We start from the raw sequence: 24,784 nt of genomic DNA, 5'->3' as shown, positions 1-24,784 counted from the left end.
AGCTGGAAATTTCATGTTCCTTCAGGAACTTTTTAAATTGACCATATAAAGCTTCTGCATCAGTCCTTTCAGAGCAGTCAACAAATCTCTTGTAGTTCGATACTGTGAGTGTAGCGAACACAAACTGTCATTTGTTCAGATTTGAAGCTTCAACCTTCGTCAACCATGAGAGTAAAAAAAACGTTTCCCTTCAGTCTCTCTGATGGTTTCTTTCTGCGTCAGACCAGAAGCTGCTTGTATGAACTCATTCTGGGTGTCATGGCTTGTAAGAGAACATGATTTCTGCTGCATCTTATAAAACGACGCATCTTCTGGCAAGGAAGTTGATCAGGAAGGAAGTAGGCAGGTAGCCGAGGCCAAGACGAACATACCATATATCATAGAAATAAATAAAAAAATAAATAGCGCTGCCTTTGGTTGTAGTGATTCGGGGAAATGAGGCGATCTGCTTTATGAAGCTTCATATTAACTTCAGATAAACTTTGAGGCTTGATACTGCCACTCTCAAGTCAAACTCAATGTTGAGCTTAGATCTGCACTTTGTTTTCAGTGAGGTGACCGCAGTAAAGCCCATCTCTCAGAGATAGGATGTGGTGAAGGGAAGCAGCTCCTTCTCCACAAGCCAGAATTCACTTAGTGTCTGAGCTGTAAACCTCAGTCTCACAGTGGAGTCAGATGTCATCTCGATGAACTGGAACTGAGTTTCACCAGAAACTGTTCGTCACTAAACTGGCTTGCAACTTCATGCATATGCTCCTCCTCCAAAAACACCTGATTTTCCTCTCTGAGCTCAAAGACTTTTCACTTTCAGGGGTCTTGTTTAGATGAAATCGACCACGCTAACAACATCAGTCAAAACTTTGTTTAGTTCAGGGCTAATCTGCCTCGATGCTAGAGCTTCTCTCAGTGCATCCATCGTGTATTTGTCGAGACCTTCCCGATCAGTGCCGGCAGTCCCTTCCTTTTTCCCCGCCATGGTCTGTGCACCATCTGTGCAAACGCCCACACACTTCTCCCATTTCAGTCAAGAAGCCGAAAGAGCTCATCAGCTGTCACCTTACTTGTTTATTGCAAAACAGAAAATCCTCAAACAGTTACTCTGACATGACAAAGCAAAAATAAGCAATAAACAAGCAGTCTTTATTGCTGCCAGTAGCCTCGTCCATTTGTAAGGTGAAACATTTGAAATATTGCATATACGTCTTGTAACTGTGTCATTGGACAGATGGACAGCCTTCAATTTTGTGGCGCTTGTCTCATCAAGCATAGTTGACACCATATCTAAAGCTGCAGGGAGTACGAGCTCCTCTGCTCTCGTGTGGTGACTTTGTATGATGTCATTAGTGCTTTATTGTTCACTGATGCAGCTTTTACAAAGCGGTGATGCTCTTGCTGACGGTATTCACTAAGTTTTCTCTGAAAGAACTCGAGTGTCTTATTGACATGACTGGAGTTGCTGTCTGCTGCCAGAGTTTTCAGACATAAAATACACACTGGTTTCTCCTCATCTCCCACCACAATCACTGTGAACTCAAGAGCACGACAGGCTTCTTTATATTTTCTTGACTTTGCAATCAGCGAAGCAGGTTGTCTTGTTTGTCTCGGAAGCATCGCCTGTTTTTCGTTTCGTCCCTGTCAAATATTTCTTCATTCTGTAAACCCAAAGACTCTGTCTGAATGAACAGAAGGTTTGTTTATTGTAAGGTCATTATGAAGGGATCTTCTAATGGTCAGTATGAACAGGAAGAATGATTACAGCAAGAAAAACAGCTTTAATGTTCATTTGGGCTCCTGACTGTTGTTTTAAGACACACTTGTAAAACTGTGAACTCGTCCTTTAAATCTAAGGTCCAGTAACTTTTGTCATCATGAAGTCAGAGCCGACGTGCCCGTCCAGCGTTGCCAACTCAGGACTTACTCACTAGATTCGGTGACTTTTAAGAGCCTTTAAGTGATTTAAAGAAAAAATAAAGTGCCTACAGACAAATCTATCAACTTTTTGAAAGTGTGTCTGAGAAGACTCCAGTGATTTCATGGTCATACATGTGAATTTCAAGTCAATTTTATGGGTTTAAATTTGAATTTATGGGTAAAAAGACTAAAGTCATGGTATTCACAAAGATCAAACATTCACTCAATTTATTTCTATGAATCAAAAGGCTGTAAAAATAAATAAGACTTAGTTTAATATCTTTACTTTAACTTTAACTCCCCCTTAACCTAAAACTATTCACTTTTCTTTCCTTCAACAACGCTGTTGTGTACGTTAGTCTGCCAGTTTATTGATATCAAAAACCACACTGACCTGCCGCCATAACGAAGGCATCTCTGCAGCGCAAAAACACTTCCTGTTTCCACTGAGAAGACGACTGCATACTGACACCGAAGCAACAACAACATCCTTAACACAACAACAATAATATGCATGTTCTTCTGTTGTTCATATGTTCTTCTGTTACTCAAACAGACCCAAACGTGGCACCAACTTGTGAAACATTCCTTTATTATAAATAGATCATTTGTATAAAAACAGGCATGCGTCAATTCAACCATAGCATTTAAACATTTCACAACCAAAAGCTACCATTCAGTTAGCCAAAGACAGCGACGGACTCATCTCATAATGCAGGTCGACGGACGGACGACATGAGACAAGAATCAGAAATTTTCACAACAACAAATTGTTTTTTTGGTTTTTTTTGTATGTACAATTAGAATAACAACAAATATGGTTGGTCCCCACCATTTATTTTTTTGTATTTCTTTTTTGAAGACTTTAATTTTTTAGGTTTTTTTTTTTTTTGTCTTTCACATTAGCATCCTCCTGCTTCTTCTTCTGGGTCTCAGATGGTTTTTAATTGTGATCCTTCAGGTTTTTCGGTGCCGTTCCGGCTCCGTTCCTCGCCGTCTATAAGCATAAAAACACCACGGATGTGTTGGTTCAGTTTGTCAGACGTCTCGATGATCCTTCAGATAGTTCAGAGCTCCTCGTCTCTGTCGGGCTCCGGTGACGTCTCCTCTGAGCCTGACATGAGATCTGCTTTTTTTTAAATGTCCCGGTCCTCGTCCTACGTCCTCGTGTCAGAGGTCTTGTTTCTTCATATGGCGTGGTTGGTGTAGCTGACGTAGGTGGTTTTTGTCGGCGGAACTGAGGAGAGAAAAGAACATTTTCTGATCAGTGGATGTCACAACAGGCAATAAAAGACTGACAGTTTGTGGTTTATTGAAATTACCAATAACAGACTAACTGTGTTCAGATAGCATTTTGGATGCAGCGATTGTATACAAAGTTGATGCAAATATGCAATTAGATGCGAATTTGCCCAAGGCACGTATCCCAGAGCTTCACGGAAGCAATTTGCGAGTATGCAAACGATACCACTGTCCTGTTAATTAATGATTGTCAATCTCAAACTGCAGATAAATCTGTGAGTCGTACAGTCCTCTTGCATGGCCCATGCAGGGGTTGCGAGTATGTTGTTTCTTTTATTTAGTTAAATGTGTTAAAATTATTGCAAGAGGAAATTATCTCATGTTGCAAGTGGCGGCTTACGTTTTGCAAATTTGGTGAAACAGGCCAATGTTTCATAAACATCCACAGCTAGTTTACATCTGATGTACAGTTAATATTTTGTTGGCTGTTTGGGGTGAATAAACACAAACAGTCCAGCAGTCAAACCAACGAAGAACGCAAGTCTGAACACGCTGTAACAACTCTGAAAAGGTCACCTGAAACAGGCGAAATCATCAGTAAACGCTTTATAACAATAATAATAAAACTTTATCTTTATAGCAGTTTTTGCAACAGATGAAAGTGCTCGATCTTTGCTGCTATATGGTTTATTTCTCACAGGGATCTTTCTATCTAACTCTGGAGAAAACCACAACGAGAGGATTCATGTAAATGTGGGACTGCTCCTTTATTTACAGTCAGAAACTACTGAGGAACAAATGACACTTTACTCCAAATACTGTTAATTATTCTCTGAAGCAAAGTGCTGAGAGAAGAACATCAGTCGTTTCTCTGTAAAGTCTTTCTATTTATCTGGAGGTGAAGCTGGAGTGAAGCATCTCTGCAGTAATGAGGATTTAACAGGAAGTTGACTTGAGTTTGTTTAGACGTCACCTGAGACCAGATCTGATGCAGTCAAACTGTTTACAGCTCAGAGTTACACTTCAAAGCCGCTTCTTGATCCGTCAGCAGAAAAGTGCGAGACGTCGGCTTGTTTACTCATCAGAGATGTGCTGACTAAACACAGATGTGCTTTATCCAACAACAGCGGCTCCCACATCACTTCTACTTTTTCTACATTACATGAGGCTGAACTTCTTTTATCCTGTGGAGTGTATAGTGTGAGAGGAAGTCTTCTTTGGTCCAGAATATATCAGTAAATGCTGGATACACAACATGGTGCAAAGGTTTTAGGCGTTTTACATGTTTAGATTCATCTTCATAATGTAACACCATCATGGAGGCGTCTGATCATCTGCAGCATGAACATCCAACCAGAGTCATAAAGATCTATCTTCTGCAACAGATGGTCTCTGATCTCAACATCATTGAGTCAGTCTGGGATTAACATGAAGAGACAGAAACACTGAGGAGAACTGCTGCTGTTCTAAAGACCAAATACTGATTTCCTTTAAGCTTCTGCTGTTTACTCGACTCTGGATCAAGTTAACTGATCAATAAAAACTATTCATGGCATTATTGTTGAAAATATCCTCATTTTCCTTTTAGTGTCTAAATCTTTTGCACAGTATTGAATACAAACATTTAATTTATGGCTGCAACTAACGATCATTTTCATTATCTCCATTATCTTTTCATTTTTTCGATTAATCGATTAGTTGTTTAGTCTATAAAACATCAGAAAATGGTGAAAAATGTTGATGATGATGTTTTCAAATGTCTTGTTTTGTCCACAACACAAAGATATTCAGTTTACTGTCATAGAGAAACCAGAAAATATTCACATTTAAGAAGCTGGACTTTTTTTTCTTAAAAAAAGACTCCAAAAGGTTAATCGATTAAAATAGTTGTTGATTAAAGCTCTACATTTATTTGTGTTGATTGATCATTATTGGGAAACGAGGCCCAGATCGTGTGATTTCAGACCAGGAGAAGGTCTCTCCGTCACTCACCGGTGGCCTCCACGCCCTCGCACAGCTCCGTCTTCACCTCGCCGTTGGGCCTCTCGGCCGCCAGCTGCGACAGCTTGCTGGTCATGGTGGCGGCGGTGACGATGGCCTTGAAGCTGCGTTTGCGTTTGGGGACGTTCTGCTCCGGGTGAAAGATGATGATGTAGACCTTCGGCATGTAGAGCATGCCCAGAGAGACGGAGGCGCTGAGGCTGAGGGAGACGGTCAGCGTGGCAGTCTGGATGTACATCTGAGGACAAGACAAGAGGAGGGGAGGGGTTAGTGGACGAGCGCCATCTTTAACATACCAGACCCAGACTCTGATTGGCTCCTGCTGACTGTCTGTGGTGTGGCGATTTTCTATGTTTTTCTTCTTGTCAACAAATCTCATGTTTGGATCCAAACCAACAATGAACTGATCTACTAACAAGTATTGTGTGTGTATCAAAGCCTGATATATCTGATTCCTCCGCTGTTGTCCAGAAACTATTAAAAACACGTCAGTGAGTCACACTGCTGCACTGGGTGACATGTGTTCATGTTCAAAAAATATAGAAAATCACCAGACGTGTCCTTTAATAAATCATTACATCGAATCAGTAATACTATCACTCTCAAACAGTAAAAACATCTTTATTTCCTCTTAAAAGGCTGCCTTGTGGAGTTGTTGGCCATGTGTGGCGCTATGGTTCAACGTTTCCATTAGGGATGTGCAGAGATCCCAGTATTTGTATTTGTATCTGTATTTGTTGAGGCAGCAAAATTATTTGTATTTGTATTTGTATTCGAATAAAGCGGAAAGAGGCTTTTATAATCCTGTTTTTGTTTTTATTACGCTTTTAATTTTAGAAAATTAAAGTGTTACAATAAGTGTTCATGAATAAACTGTCACATCGGGTCTCAAACTGGAGTCTCCCAGATCATAGACGACTGCGCTGATTACTGAGCTAAAACTTTACTCATCACCTCACTGCAGACAGACCTCTACCTATTTATACACTCATAACACAGAGACAACACACCGTGTAACATGTAGGGAGGAACTTCAAAGGCGATTGTTGCTTTGCACTTTTCATTTATTGCCTATTTTTTACAACCTAACTTTGTGGAAAGGAGAAGGAGAACAACAGGTTATGGAGAGTCTCTTGAGAGCACTTTTCATGTGTCAGTAGTTCAGCTTTATCTCTGGGGAACACCCCCAACACCCCCAACTCCGAGAGTAATGTCCAAATAAGAAATGTGCGTCATGTAGCAGGTGGATGTGACTCCCCTCATTGAGACCTGCTGAGTGACGTCACAGCGGAACATTTTTTAAATATTTGTATGAAACAAATATTCGTTAAAAACCCCACTACTTGTGCTTTGCCGAATAACGTATTTGTATTTGGGCACACCCCTAGTTTCCATGAGTAATCCTCTATTTGTTGTATACCGTGAATGTGCGTATGGGATAAACATTCCTGATCCCAACCATCGACAGTTGGTGGCAGTAACGTGCTCAGAAACGTAGCAAAGACAAAAATAAAAGACCACAAGCTGGCAAACATGTATGTAAAATATTCAAAATATATCTTTGCAAATGTTTAATGAGGAAGGAAAAACATTCAGCAGGTTTGTCGGAGCTCAAGGAAGCACGCAGAAAAACTTCACAGAGCACCTTTGATTTGTTTTATGTCATGTATCAAAATAATTGAAAAGTAATTCAAGTATATCAAGTTTGTTTGCTCATTTGATACAACATATTCATATCCTCAACACACACTATTTTAATTCAGTTCTTGTATTCATCTCAGACTGGGATCTGTGGATTGGCCATTAAACACATTATTCCATTTTTGAGGTCCATTAAATGTATTTTAATGAGATAAAACTTTTCTTTAAGTTGTCTCGTCTACTACGGACGATCTCGGCCTCATAACTGAAGTTTGTGTCATTAAACAAGTTTTGGGTTTCAGCTGGCAGTAATGGAGTTTTTATGTCACTTCACCACCTGCAGATAAACCTGATGATTTGATGGTCAGAAGGACTGAACTCAGCAGTAATAATTCCATCAGGCTTCATTAAAACACCAGATGCTCGACTCTGCGCGGTTCATTTACTGGATCTGGTGACTCGTGTTTGCGGCTGATACTTTTGTCTTTTCAGGGAGAAACCAGCCGCTGTTTGAAGTTTTTACTCTCCTGCCGACTGATGGAAAAGTCCAGTTTTGGGTTCCAGGGTTGTGATTTAACTGATGTGTTTGGATCAGTGTTATATTGCTTCCAATTTGCTGTTTTTTAAGCATTGTTAAGCTACTACCAATGAAACTCAACACTTCCTGCTGATTTAACTATTGTGAAAAGGAAAGTTGCAGGAAGATTTAGAAAGTGAAATCTGTGAAGGAAGTGTTTAGCTTTACTGACGTTAGCTTAACAGCAATGAATTGGAAGTTATGAGTGAATAAAAATTAGTATTAGTGGTGTGTATCATGACTGTTGTACTGATGGAATTAATGCAGTAGATGTTATACTGAATTTATCAACAGATAAACATCAACCAGCAGCTCCAACGACTTGGGTCTGAATCATCTTAAAGTTCCACCGACGGCCGCTAGCTGCTCCAACTGACTCCTGTTCAAAAAGCTTCAACTTCTCTCTAGAAATACTGAGTCAATCATTGTTTTCAACCAGTCATTCTGGTCTCAATCTCTAAATTCAGGTCCTCTAGTAAGTGTGCTGGTGGCCATTTTGGGAATTATTGCTCCACTAATAAGATTTGAAGACTTATAGCAGCTTTGATGTCTGCCGTGTGGGCGTTGATTGACAGCTGTGATTGACAGTTTAGCTAAAGTAGCTAACGTTAGCCCAAGTGTGCGGCGCTCGGTGTTCCCAGTAAGCTAACGTTAGCTTGTGTCCGAGTTAGCAGGACGTGTTTCCAGAGAGAATGAAACCACACTTCACTACGTCCACCTTTATGTACATTTATGGTAAATATGGTTTTAAGTTTGCATCAACAGGAACTTAAAACAGGAGCAGATCATAAAACAGAGAGGCTTCTTAATCAAATATATTTAAAAAACATGGAAGTTAGAGGTAAAATCCTGGTTCTGTCTGCAGCTGAGGTAAATAAAATCATCCACATGAACTAGAAATAAAAAAAAACATGACAAAGTACACACTGGAATAAAAAACTCTTCATTTAAACAGTAAAACTGAACTAAGTGGTCTCTTTTCAGCGCCTCCTCCTCTCACCTTGTTAAATCAGCTGCAGCGGACTGATCAACAGGACTCTCCTCATCTCGGTTTGACAGATGACCCTGAACGCATCATTAGGCTCTGTACTGCATTTATGAGCCAGTGTGAGATTATTGATTCTCTGCATTGTTATCTGCAGTGAATTCTCTCAGTGTAACTCTGAGTCTTTTCAAACAGTCACACCTGAACCCTGACTGCACTACACTAACAAAAATATCTCATGTGTAGACGGATTATTGACGTTATGGATTATCTCTCTGCTGCGAGTTTAAAGTCTCTGCTGGTTGAGTTTCACAGCAACCAACTGAAACAGCATCTGTTCTGATTTGCAGCAGAGTCACAGCTACCAACTACATCAACTCTTACAGACTGCTGCCATAGCTGTATGACACAATTAATTAAGTTTAGCCCACTGATTATTTATTAGTGCAGACCAGATAATCAAACTTTGAACTTTTTGAAGGTTATGTTTGCTGATCTGTGAAATTATACTGATGAAGAAGGAACTTTGATATCAGTAAAATTAGCTTCTGCATCATTTTCATAACTGTGGCTTCTGTGTGCAGCCGCCATTAAAAGTTTAACTGTCATCAACCGACGGGGCAAAGGAAGATAGAGTCCTCACTGGAGGTGTAAAGATTCACTGACATGTATTGGAAAAGTATATTTGCTCAAGTACTGTATTTAAGTACAGTTTTGAGGTACTTGTACTTTACTTGAGTATTTCCATGTGATTTCAGAGGGAAATATTGTACTTTCTACTCCACTACATTTATTTAACAGCTTTAGTTACTTTTCAGATGAAGATTTGACACAATGGATAATATAACAAGCTTTTAAAATACAACACATTGTTAAAGATGAAACCAGTGGTTTCCAACCTTTTTGGCTTTTGACGTCTTACAAAAAGCAGTGTGTAGTCGGGGTCACATTTCACATGTCTATGAGTTGTTAACAGCTCCACCAAATAGTGATTTTTCCCTCTAAACTTCTCACATGCTTTCATTTCAATAAATGTTCAAATGATCCAATATTTCAGCAAAAATCAAAGATTAGAGAAAAAGTCCAAAAACTGAAAACAGATTTGTGTATCAGAACTTTGTTTTTTCTTCTTTCCTCTCCCATTAATCATCTCACCACCCCTCAGATTTATCTGCTGACCCTTTGGAGGGGCCCGACCCCTAGGTTGGGAACCACTGGACTAAACTAGCTAACTGTATATAAAGTAGTGTAAGCTAGCTCCACCTCCAGCAGCTACAACAGTAACATGCTGCTCTAACACTGATGCTTCACTATTAATAATCTAATGATGTCATATATAATAATATATCAGTCAGAGGGACCAAACCACTACTTTTACTGCAATACTTTAACTACATCAAGCTCATAATACTTATGTACTTTTACTGCAATACTTTAACTACATCAAGCTCATAATACTTATGTACTTTTACTGCAATACTTTAACTACATCAAGCTCATAATACTTATGTACTTTTACTGCAATACTTTAACTACATCAAGCTCATAATACTTATGTACTTTTACTGCAATACTTTAACTACATCAAACTCATAATACTTATGTACTTTTACTGCAATACTTTAACTACATCAATCAGTAAATATTATCATATACATCAACAGTGAATGTCAGGCTTTAGAGACAGAGTGGAGTCCAGTGGACACAGAGAGAGTTTATGTGTTTAATATATATTATTGTTCAGTTGTGACAGGAAGCATTAAAGCGTTGTCTGTATTTGATCTCGCTGCCGCCGCCGCTCATGCTGGTAAAACTCATTTTGTGGTGAGAACCAACCGTCTGCTTCAGCATGAAGACACTCAGCTCAGTTATCAGAGAGAGAGAGAGCAACCAACCAAACACACACACACACACACACACATACATAGATCATCCAGGCAGCACAAACCTCTGTTTCCTCTCCCCGCCTACCATCATCTGTCACACCACACCTGTGCACATGCTCCCAAAATGCTATGCTGCTGCTGCTCAAGAGACCACCCGTGTTGCCATGGCAACTGCCTCACATATAAGTCATGGCCCCGGCTAATGGCCCTCTGACTGAGTGGCAAAGTGACGACGGGGTATCCTCAGCGGGGCTCCTCTCAGACACCAGGACGAGGAGGAAGGGGAAGAAGGAAGGAAACATGGCGACAGATGGTGAGACCCCCCCCCCCCCCCCCACCCCCCGCCTCACCGCCAAGAGCTCAAAGCAATGACAGCGGCGAGCACGGCGGTGATTCCAGCGATGCATCAAGGAATCATTATGAAAATGTATGACAGACAGCGGAGCATAACGTCATTTGTGGGCCTGAGAGAGAAAACAGGCTCCGAGGTGATTTATGCGGACGCTCCGACACAAGCTGTCATTACCAAACCGACAACACAAACAATCTGAAGGTCAGAAGAGTCTGATGACGAGAAAAAAACGCAGAGGCAGTTTGTTTTCAGCAGGTGCCTTAAAATGACGTGTTTGCATTGTAGTGACAAAGTGCTCTAATGGAGGAAAGATATGATACAGCAACACAGTCCGTTCAGGGAGGAGATCAACGTATTCTGCACATCTTCAGGTGTATATTAATATTCTGGGGCTCTACTGGAATATCTTTGCATGATTTCTCCTCCTTATTTTTCTTGTACTGGCCCTTTATGCAGCTCCTTTCATTCTCAACTCCTAGTATAAACTTCTCAAATCCATCCGAACACGGAGAGTGAACAACACATGGAAACACCTTAGCAACCACCGTAGCAACAAAGGCTTTCAGAACAGACGGCTATTTGCGGGCATGTGCGAACGATCTGATGTCATCACGAGCAGGAAGTAAAGGTAACTTTGCCAATGACGCGTTCGGAGCAGGTTGACGCCCTGAGTTTTGACTCGCAAGCAGCATTTCTACATTCCACTTTGCTCAAAATGTCAATCCATCCGTACATGTTGGAGCTGAATCAGATCTGAAATATGAGAGCGGACAACATGAAGAACACATGGAAACACCTTAGCAACCAACTTAGCAACCAAGGCTATGGCTTCAGCTTGTTCAGAGCAGGCCGATGCCCTGAGTTTTGACTTGCAAGTTGCATTTCTACATACATTCACCTCAAGTTTTGGAACTTTGACCATGTTTAACATCTGACATCAGAACAGGAAATAGATAACCAAAAAACACAATAAGCATAATATTTTTTAAGTGATTTGTTTAGGAGTGCATGGTCCCACAACGTATTTTGCCGTTTCATTTGGTGGTCTTTAGAGCTTCAACAAGTAGTGGATTAATTGATTATGCAATTGTCAGAAAATTACTCAGCAACTATTTAGATAACTGATTAATCGTTTCAGTCATTTTTCAAGCAAAAACACACAAATATTTGATGGTTCCAGCCTCTCAAATGTGAATATTTGCTGTTTTTAATTGTCGTTTTAGACTGTTTAGTCAGACAAAACAAGCAAACTGAAGTCATCACTGTGATCTCTGAGAACTCATGAATGACATTTTTGAACCTTGCATAGACTTGTCGTTGTGATGAAACGTTGTAGGAAAGACCAGATGAGAGAGGTGAGGAAGAGCTGCAGGGCCGACTCATGAACAACCGCTCAGTCTCATGACAAAGACAGAGAAACGTTTGCTGTGTGACTCACGGACCAGACACGGCGAGGAAAGACTTCATCACTGAGCGGAGACGCCAGAGGTCGTTTTCACTGATCATCTTATCTCACCGTCAGGAATCCTTCTAAATCTGACAGCAACGTCTACTGAGGAACTGAAGGAACTCCTGAGATCAGAGAGACGTCGACCCCATCATGTTTATTAATGAGTTACTCACCATCTCCACTGTGATTGGTTGATAGATTGATTGATAGATTGGTAGGTTGATAGATTGATAGATAGATGATAGATTGATTGATTTATGATAGATAGATTGGTAGATAGATAGATAGACAGATTGACTGATTGATAGATAGATGATAGATAGATTGATTGATTGGTTGATAGATTGGTTGATAGATCGATTGATAGGTAGATAGATAGATGATTGATAGATAGATAGATTGATTGGTTGATAGATCGATTGATAGAAGGAAGGAAGACATCATGTTTTATTAATGAAGTTACTCACTATCTCCACAGTGATTGGTTGATAGATTGATAGATTGATAGATAGATTGATTGATTGATAGATTGATTGGTTGATAGATAGATTGATAGATTGATTGGTAGATAGATAGATAGATTGATTGGTAGACAGATAGAAGGAAGGAAGACATCATGTTTTATTAATGAAGTTACTCACTATCTCCACAGTGATTGGTTTATAGATTGATAGATCAATAGATAGATTTTACCTGGTTATCCAACGATGGCCATGAGTTCAGTTTAATTCATTTATTTATTACAGTTGGTGATTATTTAACATCAGGACTCCAGAGTCATAGTGGTGCAGAGATGTGTAGACCAGCGTCTCTGGTCTTATTTTACTGTTCTAATGGTTTGGTTCACTGGTTGGATCCTTATTAACTCACCTGCTGTCAAAATATTCTTACAAAGTTCATTATCGCTGCAAGGAGGGACATTAGCTGCAGCTGGTGAGCAGGTCTTAGAGACTCAGGAGTCCCTCTGGACTTCCTCTAACTTCTGTCAGATTTAGGAGCAACTTTTATACTGGAAATGCTTTGTGAAATACTCTTAGCCTGTACTTCTAGGAGTTTCTCCTAACTCGGCCAGTTAGAATCTACTTTTTTAGCCTCAGGATCTTTTGTGAATACCAGATTTACTGACCGGAAATGACCCTAAATATTCAGATTCTCCAGCTACCAGCACACAGTCAGACTCAAGCTACCTAAAGGCAACTTGAACCTTGATCAACATGTGGAGGCAGTTTTCAGTCTTGTTACTTCCAGTAATCTGTATGGAATAATAAGCACAGCTCGTCCTCACAAGAAAAACAACAGTACAGGTCTAAAAATTCAGTCCTGATACTTACATTTACAGAGTGCTGCAGCCATAAAAAAGCATGAACTCAATGTGAGAATCATCAAACTTTAAATCTCCTTAAGAAGGAAGTTTCAGGTGCAAATGAAGGTTCGGGAGGTTAATGGAGGGCTGAATCCTGTGACTGTGCAGCTCTGTGTCTCTCTGACCTGCTCGCCCTCCCTCTCTCTGCCTGATCAAAGCGGAGCTGGTTTAAAGCTCAGGACTGTGGGAGTCTGATCTGAGAGCAGCTGAGGCCTCGGCGAAACTGGAGCAGCAGTTCTTTAATCTGAGCATCAGCTGCCGGCTGCAGAACAGAGAGCAGGTGGACAAACCAGACGGGGTCATGAAACATGAGAATATTGAAGGATAAAACTGGTGACTTTCTATATTTTTCTTCTTTTTAACAAATCTCACACCAACAGTGAACTTATCTACTAACAAGTATTGTGTGTGTATCAAAGCCTGATATATCTTATTCCTCTGTTGTTGTCCAAAAACGATTAAAAACACATTAATGAGCCACATCGCTGCACTGGGTCACATGTTCCTTCATTATGAACGGCCTGTTTCAGACAGAGGCTGAACTGAGGGGCTGCATAAAGGAATAATATAAGATAAATAGTAGGGATGCACGATATTATCGGCATGTCATCGGTATCGGCTGATATAAGCTCTAAAATGAAATATTGGCATCGGCCGAAATGAACATTTTCTGCCAATTATAAGAGGCTGATTTGTTGCCTTCTCCTCCGCCGCCTCACTGTGTTTCCCTCCACGGACTGTTTCACCCTGACGGTCCCGGTGTTTCATCCGCAGGCTCCACTTCACTCAGCTGCCCGTCAGACCAGCTGCTTCTTCTAGCGGAGGCTAGCTGGCTGTGCTTCCCTCCGGTCACGCTGCGGCTAACGCTCCGCTAGCCTCTCAGCTAACGTTAGCCCCGGCTCTCCGTGTGGATCCAACCGGAGCACCGAGCCCCGGTTTGTTATTCAGGTTAAAGTGGGAAGAAGCAGCTGGTCTGAGGGGCAGCTGAGTGACGTGCAGCCTGCGGAGGAAACACCGGGACCGTCAGGGTGAAATAGTCTGCGGAGGAGCTGCTCTGTTCGGCTGCACAGATAGGTAACACCTCGGCTGACAGGATGTACCACTCTGTTTGGGGAAAAAAAAACTTCTTCTTTTCGGTGTATAACGGTGGTTGTCAACCAGCGTATTAGGTGCATTACCGCCACCTTCTGCTCCGGAGTGTGGACCAGAGATTAAATCCTACACATTAATCCTGTCTGTCTAATAAACTCAATGAAAACTCTACTGCTGCTCCCACTTGGCAGGTTCATTAAAGTTTTAATACTGAGCTCCTGAACTCCAGTCTTCCTGAGTTCTTCCTTCATATATTGTCTTTCTTGATCATACTTAGTACAATCTATGGTTGCATGTGTAGAAGTCTCCTCAGCCATCTGGTAAAAAATATGTGCATATATCGGCAATCGGCCACAATGAGTTGGAAATATCGGCATATCGGATACTGGCAAAAAATCCAATATCGTGCATCCCTACTATTTATTAGTTTGAAAGATATAAATGGACTGAAGCATGTTGATCTAAACTGATTCATGATTTTGGAGATTCACAAATGTTGGACACAGCAGCTCACATGTTCTCAATCTACTGAGTCTCATGAGTTAACATCAGCAGTGACTCTTCAGTGGCTCTTTCTTTCTGTTTAAATAAAGTTTTGAGATTGTACTCTATCTTATGTCCGATCCAGTACACACTGTTACTCCAGTGAAACCTCCAGTACAGGCAGATCCCATTAAGAGGTAAAGAATCAGCTTCAGCTCCTGGTGTCTGGATGTTCCTGTAGTTTTAATGTCACTCGCCTGTTATTTGTTGGAGGGAAACTGAAGTACCTTAAAACTCCTGTAAACAGCAAAAAGACTTTCATAAAGTTCTTTAGAATAAAAGAAATGATAGCGGTGCCTTCACCTGCTCATCTCTAACACTCTTTATCTCTCATTGATTACAGGATCCTTCACTGGCTTCCTCCTTTTAGGTTGATGACTGGTTCTCCTCCAAATATCTTTTGGATATTTGAGTCTCAGTGCAAAGCTCATACTGAATCATTAAGTATTCAAGGTCTGGGGAGTGAACGTCACAAAACTGCTGCTGTTTTTCTGGAGAACTGACATGTAAATATATTTTATTTCAGAACTGTTGGACACCACATTCTGAGTGTTTGTGCAACTGGAGGCTTCAAGTTTCTACATCACACTCATGTAAGTTGAATACTGGACCATGATTGGCTCCAAAAAAACAGATTATTAGTGAGCTCAGAGAAACTTTCCTCCTTCAGCAGATGGATGAAAACAAACTCTGCACATACATCATTCTGCACAGAGAAGAAGAACAAACATCCAGCTGAAGGAACAAGAAGAGAAAGGACTTTACTGAGGGAATGAGAAGAAGTAGATGCCATTTTAAGGATTTTAAAGTGATAAAGTAATTATATTTTGTTATTTTGTGTTTTTATATGTCTTAATAGATGTCTGGAGGATCTTTAAGATATTTTATTAACTTGTATTTGTCAAAGTAAAACAGTAAATTCTCACATTTAAGAAGCTGAACTAGAGAATTTTATGTATTTTTGCCTGAAATATGACTTAAATGATTAATCGATTATTAATATAGTTGCTGATTGATGAATTGATTAATCACTGCAGTGCTGTACCTATGTTGTCATTGCCTATTAAAAAAGATAAAGGTGAATAAATGTGTTTAAATATGGTTACATTACATTTTTTACACTAAGTAGAGAAAAAACTGCCCTCATCAAGCATGATTAACAATTTATTCATAATTATGATGATGAAAAGATGAAATATGTTTTTGTATAAATACAGCAACCTGAATCTATATTATGTATATTTGCTGTCATACTTAAGGAGACGTCAGAACGTGTCTCTCTGTTGTGAACACGAAACATAAACCGCTGCTTAAATGACAGCGACGGATGGCAGGAAGTCACACTGTGGTTGGTATCGACTCTCTCTCTCCACTAGTCTGAGGCTCATGAGGAAGATAAGCAGCAGAGCAAAGCTAATCACTGCTCACACACACTGAGTGATTTTTAAAGAGCTGCAGGATAGATTGGTAGCAGTTAAAACACGTTATCATTCATGTGGAGTCGTGTTTCTGTCCACCTGGTGAATGTAAGTCCAATATTCACTCTCTTTTAGCTCTGTTTTTACTCTCTACCAACTCCTGAGGGAAATATCTGGCTCTTTAGCTGCTAAATGCTCCACTATGTTCACCAGCTAGTCTACAGCTAACTGTGTCTGTTTGGTGCTGAGCAGGTAGTGTACAGCGGCTTTTTACAGCTTTTTATCTATGAAAACGACACTATGAGACGCTGAGAGTGAACCAGAACAGTAAAAGTTGCAGCCGGACAGATAAACAATGAGCTGAAACTCACTATAAAGCTCCGTAAAGCCGAGAGGAGCTGCAGAGTCTCTGATAATTCTCTGTAGGTTCATCACTACGAGCCACAACCAACGAGGAGGTGAGGAGGAGACGCGAAGGAGAGAAGAGTCGAGGCAACAGGCATTTAACTAAATAAGACATCCTCGCTTCAGAGGCGTCATGTCAATTAAATACGACGTGCAGCTGCATCATGTGTCTATTGTTGTGTTATAGCTCGCCGCTGCATTTCATGATCTCTGTCAGACGAGCAGAACAGCCTTCATGACAACTTATATATTTACTTTTAATTCAAATCACAATGTTGCATAATGTGACCAGAATGTACGGATGTCATACATTATTACACACACACACCCTACAAATGGTTGCATATCGCAGCTGTGTGTCACGCCTCTTTTTACCACACAGGTGCCAAAAAGACTTCTGCAGAGGATACACCTGTGCATCCTCGCTCGTAGCTCCTCCAGCAAACCTTCTCAAGATTTAGGACATTGTAGGAATTGAGACATTGTTAAACATGGCGCGCTGAGATCGACCTCCGGGTCACAAAGGCAGGAGGCACAAAATAGAGAAAGAAGAAGAGCCCATGATGCACTGAGCTTCTCTCTCTCCTCCTCCTCTCCATCTGATGGTTTCTTCCTCAGAGTTTTTGCACTTTCTCATGGACTCACTAGTTATCACAGTCTTCTGTGAGTAGAGGCTGCTTGACGCCCCCGTCTGCTATTATTATGGATGGTAAGCACTTAAACAAGACGGTGTGTTGAGTTTACAGATGAGATCTTGAGTCAGCACTCTGATCTACATTTATATGCACCAGAGTCCTCTGATCACTGGGAAACTTCACACTTTAAAGGAGCAGTCCAACATGAGTTTCCTCTCTGTGTGTCCAGTGAAGAGGTTCTACAGGTGCAGGTGTTTTAAATATCATCCTGTGTGATCTGTAAACACAACATCTGGCCTTTTACTGCATCTGGAGATAATAATATACAAGTCAGAGAGGAGTAAAAGGTATTTTTGTGTGATTTTCATTCTCCTAGATAAATCCTGGCATTGTGGAGCGTTGTAGACGCTGATAATGACACTAATAATAGCGCTGTTAGCATTTTAATATGATAAAGCAGCTCATCACTTGAGGTCAGAGGAGTTAGATTCCCGGGAGGAGATGCTGAGGGTGGAAGCTGCATGTTAATCTTCTCTGGGATCCTTCGGCTGAATATCAAAGCCCGGTTCATTATGTATGGAGGCAGCGTCACTCGCTCCCAGCGGCCCCCCCAACTCCTCTTTGGGTACCTGTGAATGTGAAAGCCTCCTCGGGCAGCCGGCGGCGTGTTAAGGGCCCAGCCCCTCTGATGTGCTTATTAGTCATTCTCTGGCTTCTCTCTCAGCTGGCCTCAGCTGTAGTCGGCACAAAGCCAAACGCTGCTGCTGCTGCTACTGTAAATGTCAGCGAGCGAACGCCCTGCTCCACATTCACAGCCTGACCTGGTTCAGGTCCATCACATTCTGGATGGAGACTGATCTTCCTCTGTTTAGTCCTCAGATTGTTCTTCAGGTGAAAATTACAGTAGCAGTCAAAAGTTTGGGCATAACTACTCATTCAAGGGTTTTTATTTATTTTTACTATTTTCTACATTGTAGAAAAACATCAGGACTATGAAATAACTCATGGAATTACAATATGTAAAAACATTGTTTTTTACTTTTTATTTTTTACCACATAACTTCATATGTATTATTTCATAGTTTTGATGTCTTCAGCAGTGGTGGAAGAAGAACTCAGATCCTTTATTTAAGAAAAAGTATGTAAAAATACTCCATTACAAGTAAAAGTCCTGCATGAAAAATCCTACTGCAGTAAAAGTACATAAGTATTATGAGCTTGATGTAGTTAAAGTATTGCAGTAAAAGTACATAAGTATTATGAGCTTGATGTAGTTAAAGTATTGCAGTAAAAGTACATAAGTATTATGAGCTTGATGTAGTTAAAGTATTGCAGTAAAAGTACATAAGTATTATGAGCTTGATGTAGTTAAAGTATTGCAGTAAAAGTACATAAGTATTATGAGCTTGATGTAGTTAAAGTATTGCAGTAAAAGTACATAAGTATTATGAGCTTGATGTAGTTAAAGTATTGCAGTAAAAGTACATAAGTATTATGAGCTTGATGTAGTTAAAGTATTGCAGTAAAAGTACATAAGTATTATGAGCTTGATGTAGTTAAAGTATTGCAGTAAAAGTACATAAGTATTATGAGCTTGATGTAGTTAAAGTATTGCAGTAAAAGTACATAAGTATTATGAGCTTGATGTAGTTCAAGTATTGCAGTAAAAGTAGTGGTTTGGTCCCTCTGACTGATATATTATTATATATGACATCATTAGATTATTAATAGTGAAGCATCAGTGTTAGAGCAGCATGTTACTGTTGTAGCTGCTGGAGGTGGAGCTAGTTTACACTACTTTATATACAGTTAGCTAGTTTAGTCCAGTGGTTCCCAACCTAGGGGTCGGGCCCCTCCAAAGGGTCAGCAGATAAATCTGAGGGGTGGTGAGATGATTAATGGGAGAGGAAAGAAGAAAAAACAAAGTTCTGATACACAAATCTGTTTTCAGTTTTTGGACTTTTTCTCTAATCTTTGATTTTTGCTGAAATATTGGATCATTTGAACATTTATTGAAATGAAAGCATGTGAGAAGTTTAGAGGGAAAAATCACTATTTGGTGGAGCTGTTAACAACTCATAGACATGTGAAATGTGACCCCGACTACACACTGCTTTATGTAAGACGTCAAAAGACAAAAAGGTTGGAAACCACTGGTTTCATCTTTAACAACGTGTTGTATTTTAAAAGCTTGTTATATTATCCATTGTGTCAAATCTTCATCTGAAAAGTAACTAAAGCTGTCAAATAAATGTAGTGGAGTAGAAAGTACAATATTTCCCTCTGAAATGTAGAAAGTAGCATCACATGGAAATACTCAAGTAAAGTACAAGTACCTCAAAACTGTACTTAAGTACAGTACTTGAGTAAATGTACTTAGTTACTTTCCACTACTGGACTTCACTATTGTTCTACAATGCAGAGAATAGTAAAGAAAAATGAGTAGTTATGTCCCAACTGTTGACTGGTGCTGTACATGTCAGGTTTGTGTGTTTAGTTAAATGTGAAGAATCTATTTAATGGTTTGAACAGGAGTCTGAACTCAATTAAACAAAACATTCAGTGTGTTGATGTTTGTCAATTTAAATCCATCCAAGATTGATTTAATGTGGATCTGTGATAATTTAAAACCAGACAGTGAACATTTTACAGAAGAGTATGTTCTCACACACAATATTTCTCGCCCCACAAATAGACACTGAACCTGATAAATAATGTGGTGAGAGTCTGACGGCACGACAGACGAGCGTATGATGAGTTAATTATACCGAGCAGGATGAGAGGAACCCCGCCGTCGTCTTCATCGACCAACCTCCTGAAAACTTCAAGTACAAATGAAGATCTGCAGCGAGAATAAAGATCAATACATGCTGCGCTTCACCGAAGTTTTAATAAGGCGTTTTAACAGAGACCTTTATTAAGTCACTTCCACTTGTGGCGATAACAGCTGTCCAGACATGACGTAGACCAGGATTACAGCATCATTAAAGCTGGAAAGTGAGTGAGTAAGTAAGTAAAATACAATAACTGCCTACCTGACATACTATGATGTACAATATACTCAATAATAACAATACAATATACTCAAAACGCTTCCTCTACCACACTTAGTGGCCCTCTATACTGTAAAACATCAAACAGGAATTTAATGGAATTAACTAATCTTAAAGGTGCATTAATTAAGATTTTAGACATTTACTAATCTGATATGAGGTCAGACTGAATCCCTGTTGTCCTCGGGTCAAATCTGACCCGTTTTCAAATGTTTTTATATCAGAAATATGGATTCCTTTCATCTAATAGCCTGAAAATCACATGGATGGTTCCATACCACACACTTTGCAAGTAAAAGTAATGATCACTACTTTCATTTAATTTTGGGTGTTTTAATAAAATTTTATAACATCTGTGGACTTTTTCACAACTGTGGACCTTTCCCGGGTCAATTTTGACCGGGAGGACAAAAGTTACATGGTTGACGGGAAGAGAACAGGGAGGTTAAACTGAAAAGACGGCGTTTCTTTGCACAAAGAGAGCAGGACAGAGACAGAGCTGAAACAGATAAACAGGTTTGGTTTAGAGCTTTAAAAAAGGCCAAAGGACCGATGTGACATTTTTTCTTCTGGAAGAAACTAAAGCGAATGTGTTTTTGTTTGTATGGGTAGTATTAGCAAGCGAACATCTCCATTGGCATGAAAACATATAGTCGTTACTTCTAAAGATATGGTTGCCAGCGTTAGATGAATGTTGCTTGTTTGTCGACGTGGTAAAATGTTGGTTATTTTACTTTATTTTTATTTATTATTGTCATACTGACTCACACTCTTGCTGCTTCATCAACACCATATTCTGACATACTTCCCTTAAACCACGTCTGCAGTAGCTTTAAGTTAAACCTCAGATACTGTGGCCTCTAGCGGTGATTTCTACAGGACACAATAACTGAACCACAGGTGCAGTTTAAACGATTTTCTTCCAGGCAACAGAGATTTAAACTCGTCCTGAACCTTAAACTGCAGCTGAGCTACTGACAGAGCGACAGCACCGAGTTGTTTTATGACTTAGCTGCAACTCAGCCAGGATCCGTCCCAATTTATCCACTTCAGGCGCTGAAATCCCAGTGCATGCATTTATTAAATCCTGAGACGATTACTGCAACGCCTATCCATGACAGCTATAGCGAGAATCCTCACTAGACCCAAGAAGTCCCATCACATCTCTTCTATCTTTATGTCTTTGCAGTAGCCACCAATACAAGCCAGAGCTGATTTCAACATCCTCCTCCTGACCTACAAGCCTTAATCGGATCAGCTCTCTCCTACATATCCGGTGTTATTGCTCTATATACTCCATCACGTTCCTCTTTGCTCTCTCCATACTGGTCTCCTAACTGTCCCTAGATTCAGGAAAAGGGGGGTAGAGAGTTTGCTCACAGAGCCTCCTCGCTGTGGAATAAGCTCCTATTGCAAGTTCAGGATGTACATGTAGGCTCTGTTTTCAAATCCAGGCTTCAAACTCACTCTTGTCTCTGAGCTTTGGTCTCTCCTTGTATCATTGTTTAGGTAATGATCCAATTGCCCTCTACAAGAGAACCGGTATCCCTGCCTGTGTGTGTGCATTAGATACTGTAGGTTGTTCAATATTTGGTCTGCTGTTTTTATCCAAACTGTGTCTGTTGTTTTATTCAACCTGTAAAGTGTGCAGAGACTCATCGAGTGATGCTGCACTATAAATATAAGTTGAAGTTGATGACATGTAGAGCGTCAAGTGTTGTTGTTCAATCTAACAAAGACCTGTGATACTGGTTTGCAGTGTGTGCACAAAACTTACAAAGTCCACACATGACTCACATCCTTTATAAAATACACAAAACTACTAGACAGCAGCGTCCAGCGGTGCTCCTGGAGCTGCTCCGACTGAAACCGCTGTCTGTTTAGTGTCACTTTAAATAAAAAGTTTTTAGAGATAATTCCAACAGCTGATTTATGTGTTGCGCTCTGAAGCGCCACCGTTACTGCGGTGTCAGAGTGGAGCTGAACACGTTTACTCTGACAGTGAAAGCAGCAGAGATGTTTGGGTTAATCACGGCGACCCCTCCGACAGATGAAGGTCGTCTGTGTTGATATGGAAGTTATTCAGTCTCTAAACATGTCTGACATTAATTGACGCAGGCTTAGTGAAAAAAATAACCTCCACAGTCTGTGTTTAGTACGGATGTGCAGAAAGCCCAGTATTTGTATTTGTATCTGTATTTGTTGAGCCAGCAAAATTATTTGTATTTGTATTCGAATAAAAGTGGAAAGAGGCTTAAAAATCCTGTTTTTGTTTTTATTACGCTTTTAATTTTAGAAAATTAAAGTGTTACGATAAGTGTTCATGAAGCGTGTGTCAGTAGTTCAGCTTTATCTCTGGGAACACCCCCAACTCCAGGACTGATGTCCAAATGAGTAAATGTGTGTCATGTAGCAGGTGGATGTGACTCCCCTCACTGAGACCTGCTGATAGACGTCACAGCGGAGCAGAGGAGAGACACTGAAATAGTGATGTAACCGACCTGCATGATGGTATTTGATATGGTTTATTTTTCTTCCTGAAAACAAATAATTTTTGAAATATTTGTATGAAACAAATATTCGTAAAAAAAACCCCACTATTTGTGCTTTGCCGAATAATGTATTTGGGCACACCTCTAGTGTTTAGTAATTTAGAAATTTAGAAATTTAAGTTTAGTAGCTTATAACCTGTATTTGATGACTATATTTAAACATGTAACTGCTGTTTCTGGACCACTTGGACATATTTCTTGGCAGACACATTCAAACTGTGAGATCGTTTTACTTAAATCCTTCTTTAAACTTTCCTCCTCTCAGGAAAGCAGTGACGCACAAATCAAAGACCGATGAGCAGAAACCAAAATGAAAACATTTTTACTTTCACCTGTGCAGGTGCTGCACGTCTATAATGGATGAAAATCCAGGTAATCATTATTCTCCAAAGTGGATATATAGTATAGCATTATGGAGTTAAACTTTTCTGTTGATAGATGGAAAAATACCGTCAAATAAATCAGGAGGAGTCTGGAGGAGAGATGCTCTGGATGCTGAAAGGAAGGTAAAAATGAATAAATCAGCAGAGTTTATAGACATGTTACAGTGAAATATTAATAATATATCGGCAGGCTGGAAGTACTAGTGGGTGGACAAAATAATAATAATAAGACCCCAATTCACATGTGATGTGTGTCTGGATGTCTTATCTGCTTTATTAGCTTTGTGTTTGGATCTTTTTTTTTTTCATTTTTCTGTTGTTTTCTCTTCTTCTCTGGTGGTTTGAACGGAGCAGCTGCACATCTTAACTTTTCAAACTGAACAAATCTGACTGAGACTTTCTGAGCAGCTCCGACCTTTACAGCGACTGCAAAAAGACCAAACTGACAGTCGATCTGCAGCACTGATCCTGCACTAAATGAACGGGCCGACCTGACCTCCTGTGTATTTACAGACCTGAATGCAGCCTGTTTTCTTGACTGTTGACATTTAGCTTTAAGAACAACTCCGGCATCACTTCAGGCTTTTTTTTTTTCTTTACCTTTGATTTCTTCTTGTAAACAAACTGAGCTGAAGCTTTTCTGTTGGATTATGAGGATTTCATGACCTAAACAAGGTTGTTTGGGACATAAAATGGGGTCATGTGCCTGGATAGAAAACAGGAAAAAAAACCACCTGATGTGCACCTGATGCTCGTACAGGAGAAAGATTTAGAGGCCAGCCAGACCAGAACCTCATTAATCCTCAAACAAACAAACCTTTATTTTATCCAGTTGGTACAAAAGTAAAACAAATGAAGTAAAGAAAGATATTTTATGAACCACAATAAGATCAATTGTTCATATACAAGTTACTCCAACTGCCTCCAGTGCCGACACTTTAACTGGTTTTTACATTTGAACACTTTGAGCTTCGTTTATCTCTTAAACCTTGACTGACATTTCAGCTCCGTTCAGTGTTTCTTTATTCAACTGATTCTTTCGAGTTCACTCACTTAAACTAAAATGTCAGCTGCGTTCAGTTCCTTACCACCATTTTAACTGACATTTCAACTTCTTTCAGTCTTCCAGTGTTTGCATTTTAACCGCTTTTCATGCTAAACAAGCAGCATCTACTACGGCTTGAGGCTGAAGCTGATACAGGAAGTACGTTAAAGTGCAACGTAACCGACGGCCGCTAGCTGCTACAACTGACTCCCATTCAAAAAGCTTCAACTTCTCTCTAGAAATACTGAGT

At 40.0% G+C, this 24,784-nt stretch overlaps 1 protein-coding gene and 1 long non-coding RNA gene across 4 annotated transcripts in view; one reads left to right on the top strand and one right to left on the bottom strand.

Moving 5' to 3' along the window:
- Positions 1 to 2,486: 2,486 nt before the first annotated feature.
- LOC137183662 (metabotropic glutamate receptor 8-like) overlaps positions 2,487 to 24,784 on the bottom strand; it is a 160,702-nt gene continuing 138,404 nt past the window's right edge. For 2 of the 3 annotated variants that reach the window (XM_067590855.1, XM_067590857.1), the window contains 2 exons: positions 5,146 to 5,392; positions 2,487 to 3,148 (listed from right to left, as the gene is read on the bottom strand). In XM_067590855.1, coding sequence (XP_067446956.1) covers positions 3,099 to 3,148; positions 5,146 to 5,392 — 297 coding nt within the window. In that variant the 3' untranslated portion in view covers positions 2,487 to 3,098. Of the gene's footprint in view, positions 3,149 to 5,145; positions 5,393 to 12,748; positions 13,671 to 24,784 lie in introns of those variants that run through there. The other variant, XM_067590856.1, reaches the window with a different exon arrangement.
- On the top strand, positions 13,653 to 16,102 carry LOC137183663 (uncharacterized). The gene is made up of 3 exons (XR_010928514.1): positions 13,653 to 13,741; positions 15,570 to 15,636; positions 15,714 to 16,102. It is a non-coding gene; the product is annotated as an uncharacterized lncRNA (long non-coding RNA).

This window comes from Thunnus thynnus, chromosome 5, assembly GCF_963924715.1.
Source record: "Thunnus thynnus chromosome 5, fThuThy2.1, whole genome shotgun sequence".
Lineage (NCBI taxonomy): Eukaryota > Metazoa > Chordata > Actinopteri > Scombriformes > Scombridae > Thunnus > Thunnus thynnus.
This window is presented reverse-complemented; position numbering and strand designations above follow the sequence as displayed.